Consider the following 24,758-nt stretch of genomic DNA (forward strand, 5'->3'; position numbering starts at 1 on the left):
CTGCTAACCGTGATCATAGCTCTCCCCCTTCCAATTTTGGGAGCCCTGCAGAGATTGAGCACACTGGCAGATGTTTGGACCCTCAGGGTCAAACCTTTGATATGTTATCTTGGTATATCAGAGCCCGTAATGCCAATGGAGAATTTCTGCTCTACCCCACCCTGCCCTCAGGAATCTGTACAAAAGAAAGATGAAGCTTCCTTTAAATCACAGGGTATTCTATCCTTTAGAAAAGCAGAGGTCCAGATGTTTGGCCCACCTTCCTTTGGTGGAAGCTTCCTCCCCAAACCCAGCTCCCTTTCCAAATGCTTCTGAAGGCTTTCCTTGGATAATTTGAGTACAAACAGTGATTCTAATTGTCCTCCTCGAAGTTTAAGGGAGCTCTAGGAGTAGTGGACTTGTGTTAATTTTCAAAAGCTATTAACTTCTAAAAAAAAAGTGACTAACTTCTGGGAGCTCCGATTGGGTGAATCATACTCACATATTTATTCCACAAGTGTTTACTGAGCATGTTCTATATGCTGGGCTCTGTTCTAATGAAGGGGATGCAGCAATGAGCCCTCAGGGGGCTGCTTGTCTAGTAGGAAGAGACAGACAGTAGACAAACAGACTCCTGTAGAACATGCTAGGTGGTGATGAGTGCGAAAGGTTAAGTTAGGTGAGAGAGTGAAGAGGAGTTTTGTTGTGGTGGATTTTTCTTTATATTATATAGACTTTTTATTAAAAAAATTTTTTTTTTCTTTTTTGGCCACCCCATGGCATATGGAGTTCCCAGGCCAAGGATCAGATCCCAAACACAGTTGTGGCCTACACGCCACAGTTACAGCAATACCAGATCCTTTAACCCACTGTACTGGGCCAGGGATGGAACCTGTGTCTGGGGCACTGCAGACAGGCCACTGATCCTCTTGTGCCACAGTGGGAGCTCCATATATAGACTTTTTAGAGAGTGGATGCCTGAAAGAAGTGAGCCACAGAGATGTCTGAGTGAAGAGTAGTTCAGTGAGGGGAAATGTAAAATGCCCAGGTGTTTAAGAAACAGCAAGGAATTCAGTGTAGCTAGAGCAGGGGTGCAGGAGGAGTGGGCGGGGAGCTCAGGAAAGGGATAAGGTACAATGTCATGGGGAACCTGAAAGCCTGGTAAGGATGGGGTTTTCCTCTAAGGGAAGTGGGAAGTCATGGTGGATATTGAACCAGAGGAGTTATGTGATTGGGTTTGTTTTAAAAGAATTAGCCTTGGGAGTTCCCGTCATGGCACAGCGGAAACGATTCCGACTAGGAACCATAAGGTTGTGGGTTCATGCCTGACCTTGCTCAGGGGGTTAAAGATCTGGAGTTGCGGTGAACTGTGGTGTGGGTCGCAGATGCGGCTTGGATCCTGCGTTGCTGCGGCTCTGGTGGCTTCAGCTCCGATTAGACCCCTAGCCTGGGAAACCTCCATGTGCCACAGGTGCGGCTCTAAAAAAAGACAAAAAATAAAAAAATTAAAGAAAAATAAGACTTAGACTTGAAGAGTAGGTGTCGAGAGTGGAAGCAGATTAGACCATTGATAATGCTCTTTCCAGGGGAGAGGTGATTCTTTGGAAGCTAGAACATGGTCAGCGGATTGACTTGATAAGGGGTGTGAGGAGAAGAGCATCACGGATGAGGCCATGCATGGGCTTTAGCAATTATCTTACTCTGTTGGCACTGCTATAATCGAACACCATAGACCGGGTGGCTTATAAACAATAGGAATTTATTTCTTACACTTTTGGAGGCTGAGAAGTCCAAGACCAGGGCACTGGCTGAATCAGTGTCTGGTGAGACCCACTTTCTAGTTGACAGACAGCTGTCTTTGCACTGTGTCCTCACGTGGAGGAAGTGGAGTGGGAGCTCTCCCTGGTCTCTTTCATAAAAGGATTAATCCCGGTCATGAGAATTACACTCTCATGACCCGATCCCCTCCCCAAGGCCCTGCCTCCACACACTCTCACACTGGGGATTAGACTTTAACAGATGAGTTTTAGGGGACATACAGACATTTGGTCTTTAGAAACAGTTTAAAAGAAAAGATAGGTCATTTATTGAGATGGGAAAATCTGCAGGAAGACAGGTTGCAGAGGCGTGAACTAAGTCTCAGTTTTATTCATTTATTTATGGTTTATTTTTTTGTCTTTTTAGGACCGCACCCACGGCATATGGAGGTTCCCAGGCTAGGGGTCTAATCACAGCTACAGCTGCCGGCCTACACCACAGCCACAGCAACGCCAGATCTGAGCTGCGTCTGCGACCTACACCACACCTCATCGCCACACCAGATCCTTAACCCACTGAGCAAGGCCAGGGATCGAACCCACAACTTCATGGTTCCTAGTTGGATTTGTTTCCATTGCGGCACGACGGGAACTCCAAGTCTCAGGTTTAGACTGAACTATTCTTGGACCTTAGCCCATTGTTCTGGGCTCCATATCCCCAGGGGCCACATGCATTGGGATAACTTTGTCTTCACTGCTTTGGTTTTCCACAATTTATTTCATTGCCCTTATATTTCGAATGTTCCAAATGATGTAGTTTCTGAAAATTCTGACAGATTTTGAGGTCAAGTAGCTTTTCCATCCCATTGCCTGTAGTGGCATTTAGAGTAATCGGTGTACTCCAAGAATAATGACAAAATGAGTAATTGAGTTACTTTACCGCATTGGGAAGTCTTCTTTGCTCAAGGGTGTGGGTCAGCTTAAGCCTAATGCTGTGGCGTGAATGTCTAACCATTCATCTGCCAGCTCTGGATTCCACAAAGCTACTCTTCTATAGCCCCAAACTACTCTTTAAAGTTGAAAAGAAGCTCCCTGGCGTGAAAGAAGAGTCGAAAATCTAGCTTGTGAAGAGGATAGAGGGCTTTTGGGGGACACTTGCCTCTGAGTGTGTGATGCCAATCAGAATTATTAATGTATTTAATTTGCCTTTTAAATTCATATTCTTTCCATAAAAACATTTCCAACACGTAAATAGCTGTGACCACCGTGCTTATTTATGGCATCAGGCTGCCAGGATTTGAATATAAGCTCTTATTTACCCTCAAGATGAAGTGAGTGCCCTTCTGTTGCCTCTTAAAGGTTCAAACCGAGGTTGACGTTGCCAAGTGGAATAGGATGGGTGGAGTTGGTGGTGTCAGCGCTGGAGGTGGATAAAATTGTTGGCAGGCTCCAGAATGGGATAATATCTCTAAAGCGTTTTGAGCTCCTTGCCCAAAGACCTTGAATAATTTCCATGTATTATTCGGATTGAATAAGGTAATCTGCTCTGCTATGGACAATGAATCCTTTCACTGCACATTTTAAACAAGTAAGTCTGTTTTAAAATGATAAATGGGATCAGTTTAAGCACTCCTTCTTCCAAAGTATTAGGAAATACTTTTCATGTCTTCAGGTTTGCCTTAAGAAAGGCAAACGATACATGTTGATCCATGATCCAGTATTAAACTCCTCACCAAACACTGTGCTAACTAGCTTTATATTTATATTCTCATTTAATCTTCACACACCACAAACCTATGGGCTGAGTGCCTTTGGGTCAGAGGGGATTGAAATCCCCACTTTAAACAGAGGAGAATGAGGACGAGTGTTTAAATGGGTTCCTCAGGTCCACACATCAGGACATGGTAGAGCCAGGTGGTTTGTCTCCGGGGTTTTCTGCCACCACGCTGGCTGGCTGACCACACCTTCATTTTTAAGAGACTTCTAAGATTTGCTTCCGTGGTGGTGTTAGAAACAAAGCTGCTAGAGTAACCAAGGCTTTATTTCATCAGTATTTTCGCCAGAGTAACTCTTTTTAAAGTAGATCTCCATCTTAAAAGGGACTTTACTTTCTTTGACTAAGTTCTAGCATAGGGTCTTGCATATGCTGTGTGCAGTCAGAATAAAGCAAATGAATACATGAACAAAAAATGATTACCTGTACCTCTTGTTTGTCCAGTGGCTATTCTTTGTACAGCTGTTTAGAGCCACTGTGATCTCCATTTCATAGGGTCAGCAAGGTACATGGTGGTAAGAGGAATATTTCCACTATCTTGAGGATGGCGAATCGATTTTTGTCTTGGGTCCTAGACCCAATCATTGATAATAGTGGTTACTGGGAACTACGTGGATAGTGTGTAACTGGAGAGGAGAGACTGGAGGAGATGGTTACACTGCGAAGCCAGGAGCCCACACCTGGACTCATTGTGAGAGATTCCCATGTTTGATCACCATTGTCCACCCCGAGCCTGAAATGGAAGAGTGGTCCTAATCACGAGAGCCTGACATTTTTGGCCAATATAGTGTCCTACAGAGGTAGATTTTCTCTGGTGTTCATCAGATTATTTGATGCTCTGAATTCTATACTGTGTATTCAGCAATCATTTTTATTTGGTTTTGTTTTCAGATGCCTGCCTTTGAAAAATGACCCCAAAGTCTCCCGAATTACTTTTATAATTTCTTTTTTTAATTTTTTGTCTTTTTGCCATTTCTTGGGCCGCTTCCGCGGCATATGGAGGTTCCCAGGCTAGGGGTCCAATCGGACCTGTAGCTGCCAGCCTACGCCAGAGCCACAGCAACGCGGGATCCGAGCCGCGTCTGCAACCTACACCACAGCTCACGGCAACAACAGATCCTTAACCCACTGAGCAAGGCCAGGGATCGAACCCGCAACCTCATGGTTCCTAGTCAGATTCGTTAACCACTGAGCCACGACGGGAACTCCACTTTTATAATTTCTTAATGCATGTTTCATACTGTTAGAATGTGGACAGACTCTTCATTGAAATATTGGATGAGCGCGATGTTCTGTAGACTGTCCAGACAGTTCAGATCCCCTGAACTATTTATGACAGGTGGAAGGAGAGTTATTACACCCCTAGGAAAATTCCGAAATGTCTAATGTCATTTGTCCCAAACAAATAGGAATTATTTATGTTCTCCTTTCCATTAGTATAGAAAAGAATATATTCTCCTGATTAGTGGCTACATGCATGTATGACATGAGGCAGTGTTATTACTATTAATATTTTTGCAAAGATATGACTGGCACAATTGGGGGAGAGTTTGGTCGCTGTCAACCTTCAGAATCTTAACATCTTCATGGTTTTGGAAGAGGCTTTATATCAGAGAGCAGAAAAGTGGTTGCCAGGGGCTAGAGGCTGGGGAGAAGAAGGAGAGATTGGTAAAGGGTACAAATGCTCAGTTCTAAGAGAATACGGTCTGAAGCTCTAATGTATAAGGTATAACATGGACACTGTCATTGGTTACTCTGCGCTATGCACTGGAAATTTGCCAAATAGTCTTACCAAAAAAAAAAAAAAAAAGGTAAACATGTGAGGTGATGGATATGTTACTTAGCTTGATGGGGGAAATCCTTTCAAATGCATATATGTATAAATTCATCACAACATACACTTTGAGTGTCTTAAAATTTTGTCAGTTAAACCTCAGTAAAACTGAAAAATAGAAATGGATTTACGGTGGGGATCACTCCTACATCTTTTACTTGAGACACTTGCAGATGGCAATCATTTCTGCCATTACTCCCAATTCTCCCCAAATTGTCTTTTTTTTTTCTTTCTTCTTTCCTTTTATCTTTTCTTTTCCTTTCTTCTCTTTTTTCCCCTCCCTCCCTCCTTTCCTTCCTCCCTTTCTTTCTTCCTAACCGTCTTGGCTGAATGGGAGGAATAAACAGTTTCAGAGGTTTCCATTTGCCCTTATGATATAACAAAAACAAGCTGTGTGGTAGGTCTCATTATAGGACAAAGAATGAATGGATGTTCAGCCTCTTATTTGCCCACCTTTAGCACACAACCGTTCATCTGTAACAAATATCCAAAACAGTTTATGCATTATGAGGTGTAAGACCCCACAGTTTACTAATTAGATAGTGTATTTTGGTGCTAATGTGTGTGTGTGTGTGTGTGTGTATACATATATATATAGTGCAAATGCTCATATAGTCAATTGATTTTTGCCAGTCAGAAAATGCATATTACATAGGGAGTGTTTGCATGGAGGGACTTCATCAAGATCTGAAAAATTATATTCAAAGTTTGAGTGGATGCTGTGGATGGCTGAATAGTATTATTGAACTTCATGAAGAGCATTATAAATCTGAAAACTCATGGTGTATCTATAAGATGATTTCCCAATTTGCTATTGTTGTACAACCAACATGGCATAACTAGAAAGTCACATGAAGCAATGTAATTGCTTTTTGTCAACAATAATATCCCAAGTTTATGGAGAATAGACTTGTGGCTGCCTGGGGGAAGAGGGAGGGAGTAGGAGGGATCGGGAGCTTGGGGTTAACTGATGCAAACTATTGCTCTTGGAGTGGATTTACAATGAGATCCTGCCGTGTAGCACTGAGAACTATGTCTTGATAGTACATCGAAACACAACAATGGGAGGAGAAAGTATGTATACATGTATGTGTAACTTGGTCCCCATGCTGTACAGTGGGGAAAAATAAATTAAAAACCAAAAAAACCCCCAAATAATCCTAAAAAAAAAAAATCCCAAGTTTAAATGACTATTTAGAACCATGAATTGTGACTCCTTAACCAAATAAGGAGCTTAGCCAAATAAGCCAAACTTCCCCAGCAAAAGCCCTGCTTTTACTCCACTTGGGAGTCTAAACTCTAAAGCTCTGATAGAATTATATATCCCGTAAGTTTTCTTTTCTTTTTTCTTTTTTAGGGCCACACCTGAAGTGTATGGAGTTTCCCAGGCTAGGGGTTGAATCGGAGCTATAGTCACTGTAGCTGCTAGCCTATGCCACAGCCACACCAATGCTGGATGGCTGGATTCTTAATCCACAGAGCAAGGCCAGGGTTATAACTTTCGTCCCAGGGATCAAACCTTTGTCCTCGTCCTCATGGATGCTAGTCAGATTTGTTCCCGCTGAGCTACAACAGGAACTCCCCAAAAGTTTTCTTAAACTTTGTGGCTGAAAGGTCATGCTGCTTGTATAACTAGCTTAACATAGTTGCATTTTCTATTTTAAACCACTGTTTTCAGAAATTTATTCTAAAAAATATTTCCGAGATGAAACTTGGTGAATTATATGACATATCACATTGTATCCTGGGAGATTTAGCTTTTCCAAATATGTATACATATATTTTCAATCAATCTGACTGCTGTGCTTGCAGAAAGCAAAACAATCTTAGTGGTTTCATAAAATTTTATTAGTGAAGACCCTGAGGAAAAAGAAACTTTTCATACCCAAAATATTTCAAGGTCAAACTTTTTCTTTATATTTTCTAATTAACACTTTTATTACTATCCTAAATGTCCATGCAGTAACACTGATAATAGCAGTGAAAAATCTATAGATCATGTTGGCAAATATTCCACTGTTTATTTCATTTTATTCTTAAATTGTCTTGAATGCAAGATTAATATATTTCTTGAAACTAAGTAATGCCAATAACAGCTAAGTATGCAGGGTCTCATCTTCTATCAATGGATGGAAGTCTTTTTCACTGAGCTTTTATTTTAATTTTTATTATTATTTTTTTCCTTTTTGACCACCCCCCGGCATATGAAGTTCCTAGGCCAGAGATCAGATCCAAGCTGAAGTCGCAGTCAGATCCAAGCTGCAGTTGGGACTTACACAACAGCTGCAGCAGCACTGGATCCTTAACCCGCTGTGCCAGGCTGGGGATCAAACCTGAGGCCTAGTGCTCCCGAGACACTGCTGATACCATTGTACCACAGCAGAAACTCCTCCCTGAGCTTTTAAATTTATGTTAATTCTTCTATTGCATGGTTTATTGAATCCTTGGCATTAAAAATTATTCTTGAAGGAGTTCCCGTCGTGGCTCAGTGGTTAGTGAATCTGACTAGTATCCATGAGGTTGCAGGTTTGATCCCTGGCCTTGCTCAGTGGGTTAAGGATTTGGCATTGCCGTGAGCTGTGGTGTGGGTCGCAGATGCAGCTCAGATCCCGAGTTGCTGTGGCTGTGGCGTAGGCCAGCGGCTACAGCTCTGATTTGACCCCTGGCCTGGGAACTTCCATATGCCATGGGAGCGGCCCAAGAAATGGCCAAAAGACAAATAAAAAATAAAAAAACAAAAAAATAAAAAAATAAAAATTATTCTCGATTTCTTCAATTTGTTTTTCCTTACATGAGCTTCATCTTACTTTTATTTTATTTTTTTACCATCTATATTTCATAAACTGTTTATGAAATCTATTTTTGATATTTGCAGCCCTCATACACTATCTTACTTAAAGGAGTCATATTTTTGTATTAAACAGTAATTAACAGATGGTTATTGAATACATATGTATGCATTTATTACTCAAGACAGTTTTAAAAATGGAATTTATTTAACTGGGAAGTGAAATATATGCTGAAGATGTTAAGAACCCTATTTTTTATTTCAATAAACAATTTGGGGTGATTTTATATTGTCCATTATTCTACTGCATTTCAATCCGTTGTATATGACAGATGCCCCTTATATAATATTCATATGCTTTTTTTTAACTCCTCTTGATTTATGTAAGTGTTTAGAAAATTTATATATTTCCAGAGGGAATTCATATTTAACCAGGCCATATATCTACCCTGACACCCAGGACTAATTTTCCATCCGGTGCCAAGAATAAATATTAGCACACGTTCATACAGAGGAGTATTCACATTTTAGAGCCTGTTTTTAATCTCTTGTAAAAACGTTGACCACATGCATTTGGGAACAAAGCACTGCCCAGATCCCTTCTGAATGACCAAACATTGCTAAAAGGTAAGTGGACATCTTCCTTCATCTTCTGATTCAGAAAAGTAAGATGTGTGGTTCACTGAGTATAAGGTGACTTAGTTGTGGCCCAGAAACTTATTTTCATGTGACTCCAAATAAATTCTAAAACTACCAAGGATTGCCTTTGAATCCATCTTGGGGCATGGATATTCTGAAAGAACAGATTTATTTATTTATTTATTTATTTATTTATTTATTTATTTATTTTTGTCTTTTTCTAGGGCTGCACCTGCGGCATATGGAGGTTCTCAGGTCAGGGGGTCTGGTCGGAGCTGTAGCTGCCAGCCCATGCCACAGCTACAGCAACTCCAGATCCGAGCTGCGTCCGTGACCTGCCCCACAGCTCACAGCAACACCGGATCCCTAACCCACTAAGCGAGGCCAGGGATCGAACCAGCCACCTCATGGTTCCTAGTCGGATTCGTTAATCACTGAGCCACGGCAGGAACTCCTGAAAGAACAGTTTTAGATACCAGCTTTGCTAATTCAGTCCTTCATCCCAGAAAGGGTACCCAGGGAGAGAGCCTTCTTCAGATTGCTTCAATGACCTGAGGTTCCTGTGGACGTCTGCTCCATCACTGATAACACTTTATGTATTTCTGACTATGTTCAGTTAGAAGATAAATTAATATCCAAGGAATAACAAATAGCAGAACGTGGAAACTTTAACATGACTGCAAATACACCATGCGCATATTGCAGATCGGATGGCAAAATTAGATTCTTTTGGAAAAGTGAACATCCAATGCCACCTTAAAAAGGCCAGTTTAATTTGAAAAGAAAATCATGCAATTTCCTTGGTTCAGGCTTTTCATCTATGTAGTGGGAGCATTTGATTTGGCCATTGTAGCAGTTCTCCAGGGGAATACTGGCTATGCAACAGGATACTGCAATATTCATAAAGACTTTATTTACACATAGAATTATTCATCGAGAAGTGAAGTGTGGATGGAGTTCCCGTCATGGCTCAGTGGTTAATGAATCCGACTAGGAACCTGAGGTTGCAGGTTCGATCCCTGGCCTAGATTAATGGGTTAAGGATCCAGTGTTGCTGTGAGCTGTGGTCACAGATGTGGCTTGGATCTGGCATTGCTGTGGTTCTGGCGAAGGCCGGCAGCTACAGCTCCGATCGGACCCCTAGCCTGGGAACCTCCATATGCTGCGGGTGTGGCCCTAGAAAATACAAAAAGACAAAAAGAAAAAAAAAAGAAAAAAAAGTGAAGTGTGTTGGGAGTTCCCTGGTGATCTAGTGGTTAGAGATTCAGCTCTGTCATTGATGTGGCTCAGGTTTGATCCCTGGCCTGGGAATTTCTGCATGCTACAGGCATGCCCCCCCAACCCCCCCAAAAAAGTGAAGATAAAATTCTGTCTAGAAATTTCTCCTTTGAATGGTATCATTTTCCTAGAGCAAGAAAGTAGTGTTTGCCGAGTCAATAATCAGGAATCTTATCTGTCACCACCAAGAGGGTTGGTTGTGTATATAGAAGTCACTCATTATGACTGCAGGGAAATTATATATATGTGTATGTTATATAATATGTATAAAACATATATAATATAACATACATACAAACCACACACACCCCTTAAAGGTTTTAGAGAAATTTCTATCCGTCTATGTCTTCCATTTAATTTTGTGTAAGATTGAAACAAAGTGAGTTAAAGCAAGTCCATTTATGTTTTACATAAAACAATGGTTCACTATTATGTTTTCAACCAAAACTCAGTAGTTAGTGATGTATTTAATCTCATCCTCAAGAAAACTAGAATAGGAGCCAGGGAACGTCGTCGGGTAACCTTAGAAAGTCATTTAATCTCTCTTTCAGCCTGCCTCCCTCACAGAGCAGCTCCAGAGATGAAATGTAGATAGAAAAGTGCCTTGGAATAATAAAGCCACATCTAAATGCAGGATAGTATAGCTTTTGTTGTTGCCCTATGAAAATGAACCCTTAGAAATCCGATGCCAACCGTGGGTGTACACTCAGCCCTATACCATGGCTTTTTGAAACCCTCATTCTGGATAATACATCTTTTGTTTCTCGCTAGTATCATACAGTACTCCACATTAAACAGGATACAGTGAGCTCAGTAACAGGGCTTTTAATGCCATAAAAATAAATTTAGACCAGAGACTAGTTTAGGGATGATGGCGCTCACTTCTGCAGACTCCTTTTTTAAATGCAATTCCTTGGAACTTAGAAGTCATTTATCCTCTCATGTATCCAGTGTATAAGGAACATACTCAGGCTCCACTGTCTTCCTCCCAGAAGGTAGCACCCAGACCCCTGTGCCACTAAACTATAAACTGGTTGTGGGAGAGATTTTTGTTTGTTTGGGTCCATAGACCCAATAATTATAATACTGCTGGCTAATATGCGTTGTATAAATGAAAGGTCGACCTTCATTTTCTAAATTTTAGATATGAATTCATTCATTCATTTAACCAATGGTGTTAATTAAGTGCTGAGTATGTGTCTATTCTGAATATTTATGACCAAAAATGGGAAACAAGCAGGCAAGGAAGTAGTTACAGATATATTTTAACATAAATCCCCACAGAGTGTTATGGGATCATAGAAATGAAATTACAGTTGACTCTTGAACAATAAGGGTTTGAACTGTGGAGATCCAGTTTTTAGTAATGGATTTTTTGAAATAGTAAATACTACAGGACTATCTGATGTGATGTGCCGTTGGTTGAACCTGCAGATGCGGAACCACCGGGAGGAATTGTGGCTGGGAAGGAGCTGGGTACATACAGAAGGCTCACCGTAAATTATATATAGATATTCAACTGCACAGAGGGCCGGTGCCCTTAACCCCTTGCATTGTTCTGGGGTCAGTTTACTTAATTCTGTACAAGGAGGTCAGAAAAGTCTTGAGTGGATGACAAACTTGATCTTGGATAATGGGTCCGCATTTTGATTGAGGATAATAACAGGTAATCACAGGGCTGAGAAGTGATTCTTCCTGGGTCTCATAGGTCTGCATGTCTTACTAGCCTCCTTTGCACATATCTTTTCAAAGTGTTTGTGTAGCAGCCTTGGGTGATAGTGTGTCGTTCTGGAACTAAGGGCAGGCTTGCTTACTGCCCATTATGAGATGTTGAGGTTCCCCAAGCCCCACTCCTGCAATGCTCAGGGGGAATTCATGCAAGAAAATGTTGGCTCTCAGCTTACTGCTATTGAGATGAATAATAATGCCTTTTGTCTTTTTTTTTGCCATATATAGAGGTTCCCGCAGCATATAGAGGTTCCCAGGCTAGGGGTCGAATCGAAGCTGTAGCCACCAGCCGACACCAGAGCCACAGCAACTCAGGATCCAAGCCGCATCTGCAACCTACACCATAGCTCACGGCAACGCCAGATCCTTAACCCACTGAGCAAGGGCAGGGATCGAACCCACAACCTCATGGTTCCTAGTTGGATTCGTTAACCACTGAGCCACGACGGGAACTCCCTAACGCCTTTTGTCTTTGATTCGAGTCACATATCTTCTGCCCGCATCCAGAAAACTGGCAGGGTCACGTGTTCGCTAGCACATAGGGTAAAATCTCAGCCCTTCATAGTTTTGATAGTATGGTGGATGAAGATGGAATACTGAGAGAGACACAACTTTCTGAAAGTGGAAGCCCAAGGGCTTTTCAGGGGGTTAAAGGGATTCGAGGGAAGGTCATAGGAATTGTTAACAATCATGTTCACCAGATCATATAGTCAACTGAGACACAAAGGGTCCTCTGCTTTATTGCCTCTTTATGATGAGATGGGAAGGTGGTTGCTCTCTGGTTTCAGGGTAGTAGGTCCAAAGACCACATGGTGCCCTGGCTGTGCTAACTCTTCTCAGGGAGGGGGAGCTTCCTTGGCGATCTGGTGGTCAGCCTCAGGTCCATCCATTAGGCAAGCTAGCACTGAGAAGATCCTGGGTGGGCTGAAAGTTCCCTTTCCTCTGTTCATCAGTGCTTCCTGGGAGTCTAGAGGAACGGATTTGGCCAGCATTATGGAAAGAAGTCAGGTGACTCTAAGAACTTTGACTGGTTGAGTTGGGAGATGAGGGGATGGAAGTCATTCTGGCTAATACGGAGTAACAGTAGCTGGAACTTTTTACAGCTTAGCTTGTCCTGCAGTCTGTCATGACAAATGGAATACAATTAGAGATGACAGCGAAAGGTCTGCCCTGGCTCCTCTTCAGAAATTTTGGGGCGATTTCACTGGGATGGACAAACTCTTATAAGGAAGCACAGATGAGTCATTGACCTGAAGGTGCGAGTCCTGCTGCCCTAAATTATGTTTATGCTGTTGAAAGGCAACCCACTGGAGAATGAGAACAGACCCAAAGAATTGTAGATAAATTTTAGAGTCAGTCTTGCCACCTTGCATAACTTCCTTAGCCTTTATATTATAACTGGATGAAGACTTAAGAGATGTTATCTTGACAGTGGAGCATGTGCAAATCTAGCTTGTGTCACCCGAGGGAACAAACGTGTGATCCTACTGGAAACCGACGCAGCTATGGATGCCAAATCCAGGGGTTCCTAAGGTTTTACTGTAGGTGGCGTCAGGGATGATGAGGTTGCTCTTTGGTACAGGGCTTTGTGTAGACCAGAGGCATTGCTAGTGCATTGGACTGAGCCAGTGAGCAGCCGTGGTGCTGCTTGAAATTGAAAGTCAGCAAGTATTCTTTGTTTACTGCATTGGAGATGATCCCTCCTTCTTCATCCCCTGCTCACTCACAGCCTTCTTCCTTCAGCCGTTTAAGGAAAAAGGTGACTATTGGTGCATGGAGATCATCCATCAGAGTGTACTGGGGAATGGGACAGGGCAGGGATTCTCGCCTTCCTGGTTCAGTCTTATAAAGTCTCCATCCTGTCTGTTCCATGGGGGTGGGAATCCTGATTTAATTGATGGGGTTGGGTAGTGTTCCCAGTGGGAAAGGAGAGCTGAGGCAGCCTAGTGGGTGGGGCTTTTGGGGCCAGTGGACTGTACTGTTGCTTCCATGTCTGAATGTATAGTACAAACTGATGTGTATTGTGATTGTAATTCTCTGTCCCACTAGTGGCCAGAGGGAATCATAGGTGCTGTGGGTAGTGAAGTGAACTTACCTTTGGGCTTCATCCTTCTGATGTCTTTGAGCTCCAGGTCTCTGTGACTGGGGACTTTGCACATTAGACCTTCTGGCAAAGTCACTGCTATCTGGTGGCTCTTTGGAGGGCTGTGGACCCCTTACTGCCATGACATAGCCAACCGGGTTTCTTTTGCAAATAAGCTGTTGGCTTGCTATTGAGCTCTCTTTGAAACTGGACACCTGACCCATGGGGGCCTTTTGTGACTCTGTGGCCTGTATTTCCATTTTGGGGGGTCAATGTGGAGTCAGTGACTAATGAGGTAGGACATTTTCAACAGGCCTCACTAATCAAATGGAAATGATATATTCGAGAAAGTGGTCAGCCTGTCCCCTGTGCAGGCTCAGCTTTACACACAAAAAGTAATATACTTGCCCTCTGTTGCCCGTTCCACTGCCTGGAACAAAGCTATGGGCTCAGTGGGGGCCCTTTGCTTCACGGTGCTTTTCCAAACGAGTGGGCCTGGTTCAATGACGTGTTGGCTGAGCTGAAATCTGATGATAACCACAGGGCCCCTGCAGTTATATAACCTCCCAGCAGCCATGCAGAACTGAAAATGGATGTGGTCGGCTACTCACTCAGCAGAACTCGGGCCCGTCTCCATGTTCTTACTGGCTCTTGGGTTGTGGTTGTTGGCCTAGCTCATCTGCTGTTTGGAAAACTGTAGACTAGGATATTAAAGACACCTTTTGGATGGCTTGTGAGTTATGGTGACAGATTATGGCTGCTGACAGAATCATCTGAGACTTATACTCTGAAGAGGCCCATGGGGATCACACCGCTGATCAAGTCTCCATCATCCGATTGCCACCACTGCCGGCCCTGAACACTGTAACACACCCACCATCGTAAACTAGGCACAAAGTAAACAACTTTAAGTTTCTGATACGGAGGCCACTACTGCATGGGATTTGTTGGGCTGGATTAGTCCAGGACCATTGGAGGAGGGGGCATGGCTGAAGTCAATATAGCATGTTGGCCTCCTACTCCCTGGGGATCTGTTGAGAGTATCCTTAAATGTTTTATCTCATTCAGTGTTTTATGAGATAACTGAACAGATTTGATCTCAGCTTCTGTTCGTTAGATTAATCAGAGGGGCTAGCAGAATGGGTTACTAGATGAAAAAATTTGCCATAAACCAAGATGGTGTGAAAAGGAAGAGTGGATGTTATTGGAAAGTAATTCTTCATGAATACCTTGAACTTCTGTATGTCTTGCAAGCACATGCACGGTTATCTTTATTCTGGGCTTTTTTTTCCAAGGATCTTTGTATAGGGAACAGCTTTGAGTGATAGAGCTAGTGTCTCCTTCTGGAGCCAAGAGGAAGTGTCTTTCTCTGAGAGAAAAGGCAGGCCTACTCTTGGCCAAGCATCGTAAATACAATGTCCACCTCTGTTGCCAAGAGAAGATGTGCTTACTGCCCACTACAAAAGGTTCAGCCTTCCTGTGCTTGGGCCTCCTTTCCTGTGATACAGTTACCTGTGCAAGCATCACATGGTCCCCTTTTCTTTCTGAGAGTTGGGGTTTGGGGAACCAGCACAAATCCTGACCTTCTAGCTACTGCTGTTTCTGTGAGTGATAAGCTTTTTTTTTTTTTTTCTTCTCTGACCCAGGCGTCTTGTGCCTTCCACCAGTATCTATGGCAGGTTCGCTTGTTAGCTTGCCGGAAATGTAAAGTTTTAGACCCTTCACCATTTTCCACAATTAGTAGTGACAGAAGATCTATCTTTCATCGCAGTGGTCTAAAAGAGATGACATTTATTTTATCTATTGGAGGGACAAAATGGTTGCTTCTTATTGGCATGGAATTCTTATTCAAGCAGTGACTTGGCTGTAGGTTCCTTCCATTTTTTTGGTGTTTATCCACTTTCAAGTCTGTCATCCTCATCTGCATCAAGCTGGCTGGAGAGGAAAGAGCATGGAGCCATGTGCATGGTATGGTTTCATGGGTCAAGCCTAAAAGTGGTACGTTTCATTCACCTTCATGAACTCATTCAAACATAACTCTTAGAGGAGAAATGTGGTCCAGTGCTGTGTCCATCTGAAGAGAAATGGGTTTGGTGGAGAGTCTTTCCTACAGATGGAAGCTATTTCAACCAACAGTAACTTCCAGTGTACAGACATGACATGCAAGCAGGACGTGACTTTAGCCCAGCGAAAGTCACAGGATGCATGAAATAGAGTGGGGCAGAAGATGAGTGGCTCATTATGAATCACCTTTACCTTGGATTGATAGGTCTCTCCAAAGGTGATTTTTAGATGCTGAAGTTTTGGGTCAAAGAAAAACAAGATTAAGAAGAATACTTATGAAGCTATAGTTATAGACTGGGTAGAAAAAGATGACAATTTAAATGAAGCCAGTGACAGTAGATTCATTAATACAATCTACAAGCAATTATTAAGTGCAAGCTAAGTGTTGGGTGTTGGTGTATGTGCCAAAAAAGAACCAGTTGTAAATGTACCAGTTAGGTGTAAGTGGTCAGAGAGGTGGGAGTGGACAGCAGGCAGTGGGAGTGGACAGGAGGCAGTGGGAGATGATTTGAGGAGAGGCAAGAGGTGAAGAAACCATGAGATCAGTTTTGAGTCATTGAATTCTATGTGTTTGGACAGCATTGCAGTGGATTTGCCCAGTAGGCATTGCATTATTTACGTAAAGCAGATGTTGTTTAGAAGTCAGTGCAGAGAGAGTAGAGCCCAGAAAGAGACTAAAGATACCCGGAGAGGGCTCTCACATGACACATACTCAAGAAATATGTGTTGACTTTACTTTTATTTATTTAAGTATATACTATGTATGGGAAACTTGTTTCTCATGAACTTACTGAACAGATTATAACTCTCTTCTGATTTCTCAGGTGTTCGGGTACAAAGAATACATTTCCAGGCCTAGAAAGCAAAAATAGTAGCATTAGATTCAAGAAGAAATCTAACATAATATCAAGTGAGCACATATTCTGCTTTGACTGAAATGGCTGTAATTGGTGAGGGATTTTTGTTTTAATTTCTTCATATTGTTATCTTCTGCTAGCTATAGCAGTGATGCAAAGGAAGGGCCCAGGCTCTTTAATTGTATTCTGCATATTGGTGGTTGTTGTTGTTTTTGTTTGTTTGTTTGTTTTGTCCTTTTTCCAGGCCACACCTGTGGTATGTGGAAGTTCCCAGGCTAGGGGTCAGATTGGAGCTGTAGCCACTGTCCTATGCCACAGCCATAGCAACGGGATCTGAGCCATATCTGTGACCTACACCACAGCTCAAGGCAATGCTGGATCCTTAACCCACTGAGCGAGGCCAGGGATTGAACCCGCACTCACATGGATACTAGTCAGGCTCATTACCACTGAGCCACAACGAGAACTCCATCAGCATCTTGTTATCACTTCAAAAAACACTATGTTCTTTTTTGGGGTTAAACCTTGCTGTTTAATAAAGAAGTACTCTTTATCCATGACTGCTCCAAGCTAATTGCTGTTGAAAATGCAGTTTCAGGAAACAATCAGTGATAATGAGACCACATGGCTTAAGACTGCCTAGTTTTGTTTTTGTGTTTTCACTCCTGCCCTTTTAGGATTATAGGCAATAAGAAAGAGACGTGTGTGTCTCCTATTTCTTTTACCTTCCCGTGCTGTCCCTTTCCTTTATGGCCTGATGAAATGATGGCCACCCTGGCATGAGGCATGATTTCATGATTGTCGTCCAAAACTGAGTCTCGAGTCATGTGTCCACGCTCAAGCCTCCACTCTGCCAACAGCACGCATCTGCTCAGGAGGTACAGGAATGAGGATTCTTCTTGGTTAATTTTTGCTTATTGAATTGCCTGATTTCATGGAAATTGTGGAGGGTGGTGTGTAAGCCGTGTAACTGGGACCATCTGGATTCTTTCGCCATGTTAGTTAACACAGAACACTAATAAAACCAAATAACAGCGACGGACCCTAAAAGGACCAGGGAGCATTTTTCTGTGATGGAAACAAACTGGGTGCTGCATCCAGAACAGGCGCATCTATCATCCGTGTCTGCCTGTGATCGTTACAAGGACAGAGTGAGATGGTACAAACGGGTCAGCCCACAGGCATCATCCCTTGTGAAAAACAAGGTTAAAAAAAAAAAAAACAAAAACACCCCCCAAGCTGTGAACCACAGGTCCTGCTGATTTAGGTGGATTCCATCAGCGTCCATTGGAACATTGGAAGAACGTGACACCTGGTTATCCACTTTTTTTTTTTTTCCGTCTTTTTGCCTTTTTTAGGGCTGCTTCCCGCAGCATATGGAGATTCCCAGGCTAGGGGTCTAATTGAGCTGTAGCCACCAGCCTACGCCAGAGCCACAGCAACACAGGATCCGAGCCGCGTCTGCAACCTACACCACAGCTCACAGCAATACAGGATCTGAGCAAGGCCAGGGATTGAACCCACAACCTCATGGTTTCCAGTCGGATTCATTAACCACTGCGCCACAATGGGAACTCCTGGTTATCCACATTTAACTGAGCTCAGATACCAGGAGGTTATGTCTGTCCAGTTGGAAACTAGGTGGCCTGCTTCTCATTGTAACTGCGATAGGAAGTTTAGAAAGTCTGTCTATTTTTTCCTGTTTTATTTATTTATTTATTTTTATTGACGTGTAGTTGATTTACAATATTGTGTTAGTTTCAGGGGCACAGCAAAGTGATTCTTTTTCAGATTCCTTTCCCTTATTGGTTATGACCAAATACTGAGCATAGGTCCTTGTCGTTTTTCCGTTTTATATGTAGGAATGTGTATATGTTAATCCTAATTTCCTAGTTTATCCCCCCCCCTTCCCCTTTGGTAACCATAAGTCTGTGGTCTGTGGGTCTCTGGTTTCGATGTCTGTGAGTCTGTTTCTGATTTGTAAATAAGTTCATTTGTATCATTTTTTTAGATTCCACATATAGGCTGTCTTTTACGGTATTTGTTGTTGTCTGACTATTTAGTATAATGATCTCCATGCATTTAGTATAATGCATCCATGTTGCTGCAAATGACATTATTTTATTCTTTTTATGGCTGAGTAATATTCCATTGTGTGTGTGTGTGTGTGAAAATACGTAGCCTGTTTCTCATTTTAACTGCAATATGAAGTTTAGAAAGTCTGTTTCTATTTTTATATGTATACCACATCCTCTTTATCTGTTCATCTGTTGATGGACATTTAGGTCGTTTCCATGTCCTGGCTGTTGTAAATAGTACTGCTGTGAACATTTGGGTCTGTGTATTTTTTCGAATTAGTTTTTTTCCAGATATATACTCAGGAGTGGGATTGGTGGATCATATGGCAACTCTGTTTTTAGTTTTTTTGAGGAAACTCTTTACTATTCTCCATAGTGGCTAATTTCCATTCCCACTAACAGTGTAGGAAGGTTCCTTTTTCTCCACACCCTCTCCAGCATTTGTCATTTGTAGACTTTTTAATGATGCTTGTTCTGACCGGTATAGGTGGTACCTCATTGTAGTTTTGATTTGCATCTCTCTAACTGTTAGCAATGTTGAGCAAAGAGATCCAGCTTTTTTTTTAGTGAGCTCTAACAGTGGAAAATTTATCATCATACATAGAATCACTCAACAGATTGGCTCTTTACATCCTAAGTTTCCTTCTCTGTAGTTTTACCTTGGAAATTCATCTTTTGGATTTTAATCCTAATTAGACCCAATGTCACTGGGTTGTAAGAAAAAAATGACCTCAGGTTGCTAACAATAGAAACTTGGTATTTGGATTATATCATTGTATCTATTTCTTACCTTTCTTAACTTTCTAGGGTGAGAACTGAATTCAACAAAGTGAAATTGTTTGACTTTTCAGATAAGCATGTTTGATACTCTAACAGTTACCTCTTTTTCTTGCCTTGTGTTTGCCATTTCAGGAACCCTCCCGGTTATCCGGACTCCCTGAGTATGTTAAAATAGTTGAAGTTGGACCTAGGGATGGATTGCAGAATGAAAAGGTACTTTGATAGTAATTTTACTGTTTATTTAAAATGCTATATCTCAATATTAATAGTTGTGGAGTCTAAAGACTTATATGGACTTCATATAGTAGGTGGTTATATGTGTTCTCAGTTACTACTTGAATTTATAAATCTTGAAATTGCTTGCTTTCAGTTAGGAATCAATTTTCTATTTATGCTTCACTAAACCCTCTGCCAATTACTTATAAAATATTTTTTTCATGTTTCCTTAGGTTATAGTCCCTACAGATATAAAAATTGAATTTATCAATCAGCTTTCGCAAACCGGCTTGTCTGTAATAGAAGTGACAAGCTTTGTGTCTTCCAGATGGATACCACAGGTATGTAAATCCATAATTCCTTAACTGGATTCTTAATTCAGCATTGCCAAGATTTAGTAAACAGTGCAATATACATTGTGATGTTAAATTTTTTCTGTGTTCTTACAAAATATTATCCCATGCACTAAGCTATGTGATTAAAGAAAAACCTCTTTAATGAAATACATCAGTTAAGTCTAGGAAACTATTTGGACTTAATTGTTATTTGGAACTCCATCCTAAACCTGCAAGAATGCATGGTCCAATATAATGATTAAAGGATAAAACTCTTCATCTGCCTCCTTAGAGCAGTAGGCAACGCTTCAGTCTCACGAAGGATAAAACTCTTCATAGGAATTTAGGGTCTGGCCCTTCATTTACTGTTTCACTGACTTTATGAGTGGTGTGAATCTCTCCAGGTGATTCAGCTTTTTTTGTCTGTTAGAAGGAAGTGATGATGAGTGTGGCCTGGTACCATCCTCATTCAATCCCACGTTAAATAGTGCCTTTTTTTTTTTTGGCTTTTTGCCTTTTTTAGGGCCACTCCCACGGCATATGGAGGTTCCCAGGCTAGGGGTTGAATTGGAGCTGTAGCCACCAGCCTATGCCACAGCCACAGCAACGCGGGATCCAAGGCACGTCTGTGACCTAGACCACAGCTCATGGCAACGCCAGGTCCTCAACCCACTGAGCAAGGCCAGGGATCAAACCCACAACCTCATGGTTCCTAGTCAGATTCATTAACCACTGAGCCATGATGGGAACTCCTTTAATGCTTATATTTGCTCGAGGTTATATATATTCCTATGTATTGATAAAAATATATATTCATTAAAGACAAGGTAAAGAGAGTCACCTAGAACCTTCTCTTTGTGAGGATAGAGCCTTTTCCAGGCTTGGCTGGCATGTGCCAGCCATCATCACCTCTGAGACTCGGCTCTGATCTTTGAAACATGATTAGGAATTAGCCAGCAGTGAGCCCCTCTCCCTTTCCATTCCAGTTCTCATTCCCTGGATCCCCTGGTCTCTCCCCAGCACTTAACTTCTCTGATTACTTTTTCATCCTCTTCCCTTAATTCTCTCTACAATCCTCCATCATGTACCCCTCCCTTGCTCTTTTTTTCTGTCACTTCCTTCTAACAGACAAAAATGCTGAGTCATCTGAAGATAGTCACACCACTCACAAAGTCAGCGAAATTTCAACACCACCAAGTTTAAGGTTCTCTTGAGATTCTTTAGTGATTTTCTCTGCTTGTGCTCTCTTCTTTGCCGACCCTTCCCACATCGACAGTCACTCCTGAGAGGTTGAAAAATCTGTATTTCCAGTCCTGCCCTCTCTGAGAAGCTTCATCTGGGTGTGTCACTAGCAGCTGAAACCCAGGGGGTTCAAAAGCACACTCATTATTGTTCATCCTACTCAATGTTCACAGCCCATCTCTTTGTTCCCTTGGGAATCTTAGATTTGAATTCGCAAACGTCTGTCTTTTACATCTAGTCAGTTACTGACTCAAAAATTCTTCCTCCTCAGTGTAGCTTATACTTGTCTCTTCTTTTCAGTCTCATTGATGCATTAGAAGTCCACACCCTTTTTGACTAATTATGGGGAGAGCCCCTTAAATGATGCTGGTAGGGACTCTTTCTCCCTTCCTTATGTATTTTGCCTATTGCTTCGACGTTAATTTCCCAGAAACACCAGCCTCCTCAAACTCACATCCTCAATTCTATAGAAGCTCTCTTCTCCCTGTCGAGAAAGTCTGAGAACCTGGCCGGGTGTTCAAGGCCTCTCTGCCTGCCCTTTCCTTCCTTTTTAGCCTTAACTCTAGGTCCCTCTTTCCTTTTGCAGAAGTTCCTGCCAAACCAAACCACCTCTTGTTCCTGCCTCTGTGTCTGTGTAGCTCTTTATCTCTCCACGTACATCTCAATTTCTGCACTGTGCTGCGGTTATAACAGGCAGATGTAAAAAGACTTCAAACATCGAAGTCTTTCATTTCATTTATTTTTTGTCTTCTGTCTTTTCTAGGGCTGCACCTGCAGCATATGGAGGTTCCCAGGCTAGGGGTCTAACCGGAGATGTAGCCGCTGGCCTACACCACAGCTCATGGCAACGCTGGATCCTTAACCCACTGAGTGAGGTCAGAGATCGAACCCGCAACCTCATGGTTCCTAGTCGGATTTGTTTCTGCTGCGCTACAACAGGAACTCCTTAAAGTCTTTTAAATTGCAAGGCACTGGAAGCAAAACAAACCACAATAGGATTAATAGTATTAGTTATACGTCGCTTTTTGCAGAGTCAGTATTCAAATATCAGGGTCATTTTTATTTATCCTCAAAGCAAACTTTTCTCCATCCCACTGTTTATAATCATATATTTTTTTGTGAACTTTTCTTTTTTCTTTTGAGGGCCCCACCTATGTCATATGGAACCTCCCAGCCTAAGGGTCAAATCAGAGCTACAGCTGCCAGCCTACACCACAGCCACAGCAATGTGGGATCTGAGCCAGGTCTGTGACCTACACCACAGCTCATGGCAACACCGATCCCTGACCCACTGAGCAAAGCCAAGGATCGAACCTGCATCCTCATGGATACTAGTTGGATTCCTTTCCACGGCACCACAATGGGAGCTCCCTGTGAATGTTTGTCAGTGATCTGTTTCCCAGACTCCAGGAGTTACGGAGGTAGTGACTGGTCTCTCTTGTCCTTCCCTGTATCCCTAGCGCTTGGTGACCAGTAAATATTCTGAAATGAATAATGACTTAATCAGCCTGAAATAATAACACATTGCTCAGGTCTTTAGTATGGACAAGTGACTCCTCTCGGTTCACGTATTGGGTCTTGTGTTACAAAGGCCACAGGTAGTTTCCTTAGGAAGACACGAACAACTTGATGAAACTGGACATATTTCCTTGACTTGCCATTTCGTAAGATGCTAGTGAGTATTATTTTCCTAGCTGTCGTGTAAGACCCTTTATCATCTTTAAGTCTCTGTGACGTTGCCTCTGTATTTGATTTAGTAAGTGCTCTTTTCATGTCTTCGATTATTGCTAGAGGGAAACTGGATACACTGGTATAAGGGTTTAGGGAGGAGGACAGGTAGCATTAATGATGACTAGCCAAAGCCGCATTTTAGATTTTGTATTTTACGCGTCCTTTGCAAGATACTTTTATTTCCCAGTGGTTTTGTAAAGCTGCCTACAGACTTTGCCTCTTTACCACAGTGATGCTCGCGGTCACGTTCTGTTGTCCCACAAGACCGGACTTTGCTTGATGGATTATTCTTTAGCCTGATCTGGGACACATCCAGAGACCATTAGAAGGATGTGTCTAAAGCCCTGTGCAGAAGCTACTTAAACACCCGTTGCCAAGGCTACTTAAAAGAAGAGCGGGACAGCGCAGAGGGAAGGCTCTCCCTCAGTGGCCACTCATAGGAAAGTGCCTTCTGGCTTCACATTAAGTGGATGTTTGGGATGGGGCCGTAAAAGAATAAGATTCATTCTGGGCCTGGTTCTGAGATGAATTTAGGACTGAACCTATTGAGATGTAATGAACTCATCCTAGGCTCAAAGTATTATCAGGTAAATGATACTCTGGCTCGTGAGGGCAGCCGTGGTGAGGCAGAGGCACCTCTTGCACTGCGTTCTGTTCACATTCTGCCTGGGGCTGGAGGAAGGGACTTAACCTGACTTGCACCTTGGAAATCCCAGCAATGATGCCTGCAGCTTGGGAGGGTTTAAGGCAATAAAGCCCATGAATGGGTCCCTGTGTGTGGATGCCCAGAGTCCAGAGCAGCTGGCTCGCGACCAGCCCCACTGGTTTTATCCAAGTGGAAGCCAGACTGACAGATGACTTATCCTGGGCTCCATGCAAGTTAATTACCTTCTCTGTGATAAACAGCCTTTTTCTGGAAGATTGAAGTATGTGTTTGGTTTAAATATTGGATCGGGCCCTCATCTGAATCATTAAAGATGCTCGTCCTTCAAATACTGAAGAATATGTTATATCTTGAATACTCATCTGGCTGCATATATTCCAAACCAATCCCCCCCCCCAAAAAGTGTTTTAAATAAATCGCGTATCTTCAAAAGAGCCGTGTGCCCAAACCAAGAATATTGTCAGTTACAGCTTCCAAAGTGGTACCGGTCTCTTAGTGTGTAATGAACGCATCGTGGGTTTTTCAAAGGGCAGTATTGAGAATATCCCATTTTTGCAATTTCGCTGAGCTTGCCTGAGCAAGCATTTTTTCTGTTGTTGGAGTTGGAGGTTCTCTCATCATATCACTGCTGATTTCATTGTTTCTATGCTGACAAAAAAGGCCTTAAATCAGCAGGACTGACTCATAATGGTGACTTCGTTTTTGAAGTTTTATATCATAACGTCTCATTTTTTAAAGAAAATGTCATGACATTAGGCTTGGTCTAATGCAAAATCACGTCTGAGACTTGTGAGAGAATGATTTTAGTGCCCCCGCTTCCATGGAGCTGTCTGAAGTGATTTCTGCTTCCTCTCACCATCATGAGTGTGGCTCTAAATTGGTATTCAGTTCATTCTTTGCATCTTCTGTTTCTTTCCTTTAAATGTGGGTC

The 24,758-nt window shown here is 42.3% G+C and overlaps 1 protein-coding gene across 1 annotated transcript in view; it reads left to right on the top strand.

The window, feature by feature from the left end:
- The window catches only part of HMGCLL1 (3-hydroxymethyl-3-methylglutaryl-CoA lyase like 1), a 136,705-nt gene that overhangs the window by 22,788 nt on the left and 89,159 nt on the right, over nt 1–24,758 (top strand). Inside the window, exons 2-3 of the mRNA XM_047797261.1 lie at nt 19,772–19,852; nt 20,089–20,196. Coding sequence (XP_047653217.1) covers nt 19,772–19,852; nt 20,089–20,196 — 189 coding nt within the window. The remainder of the gene's footprint in view (nt 1–19,771; nt 19,853–20,088; nt 20,197–24,758) is intronic.

The sequence above is a fragment of the Phacochoerus africanus genome, chromosome 9 (assembly GCF_016906955.1).
Source record: "Phacochoerus africanus isolate WHEZ1 chromosome 9, ROS_Pafr_v1, whole genome shotgun sequence".
Lineage (NCBI taxonomy): Eukaryota > Metazoa > Chordata > Mammalia > Artiodactyla > Suidae > Phacochoerus > Phacochoerus africanus.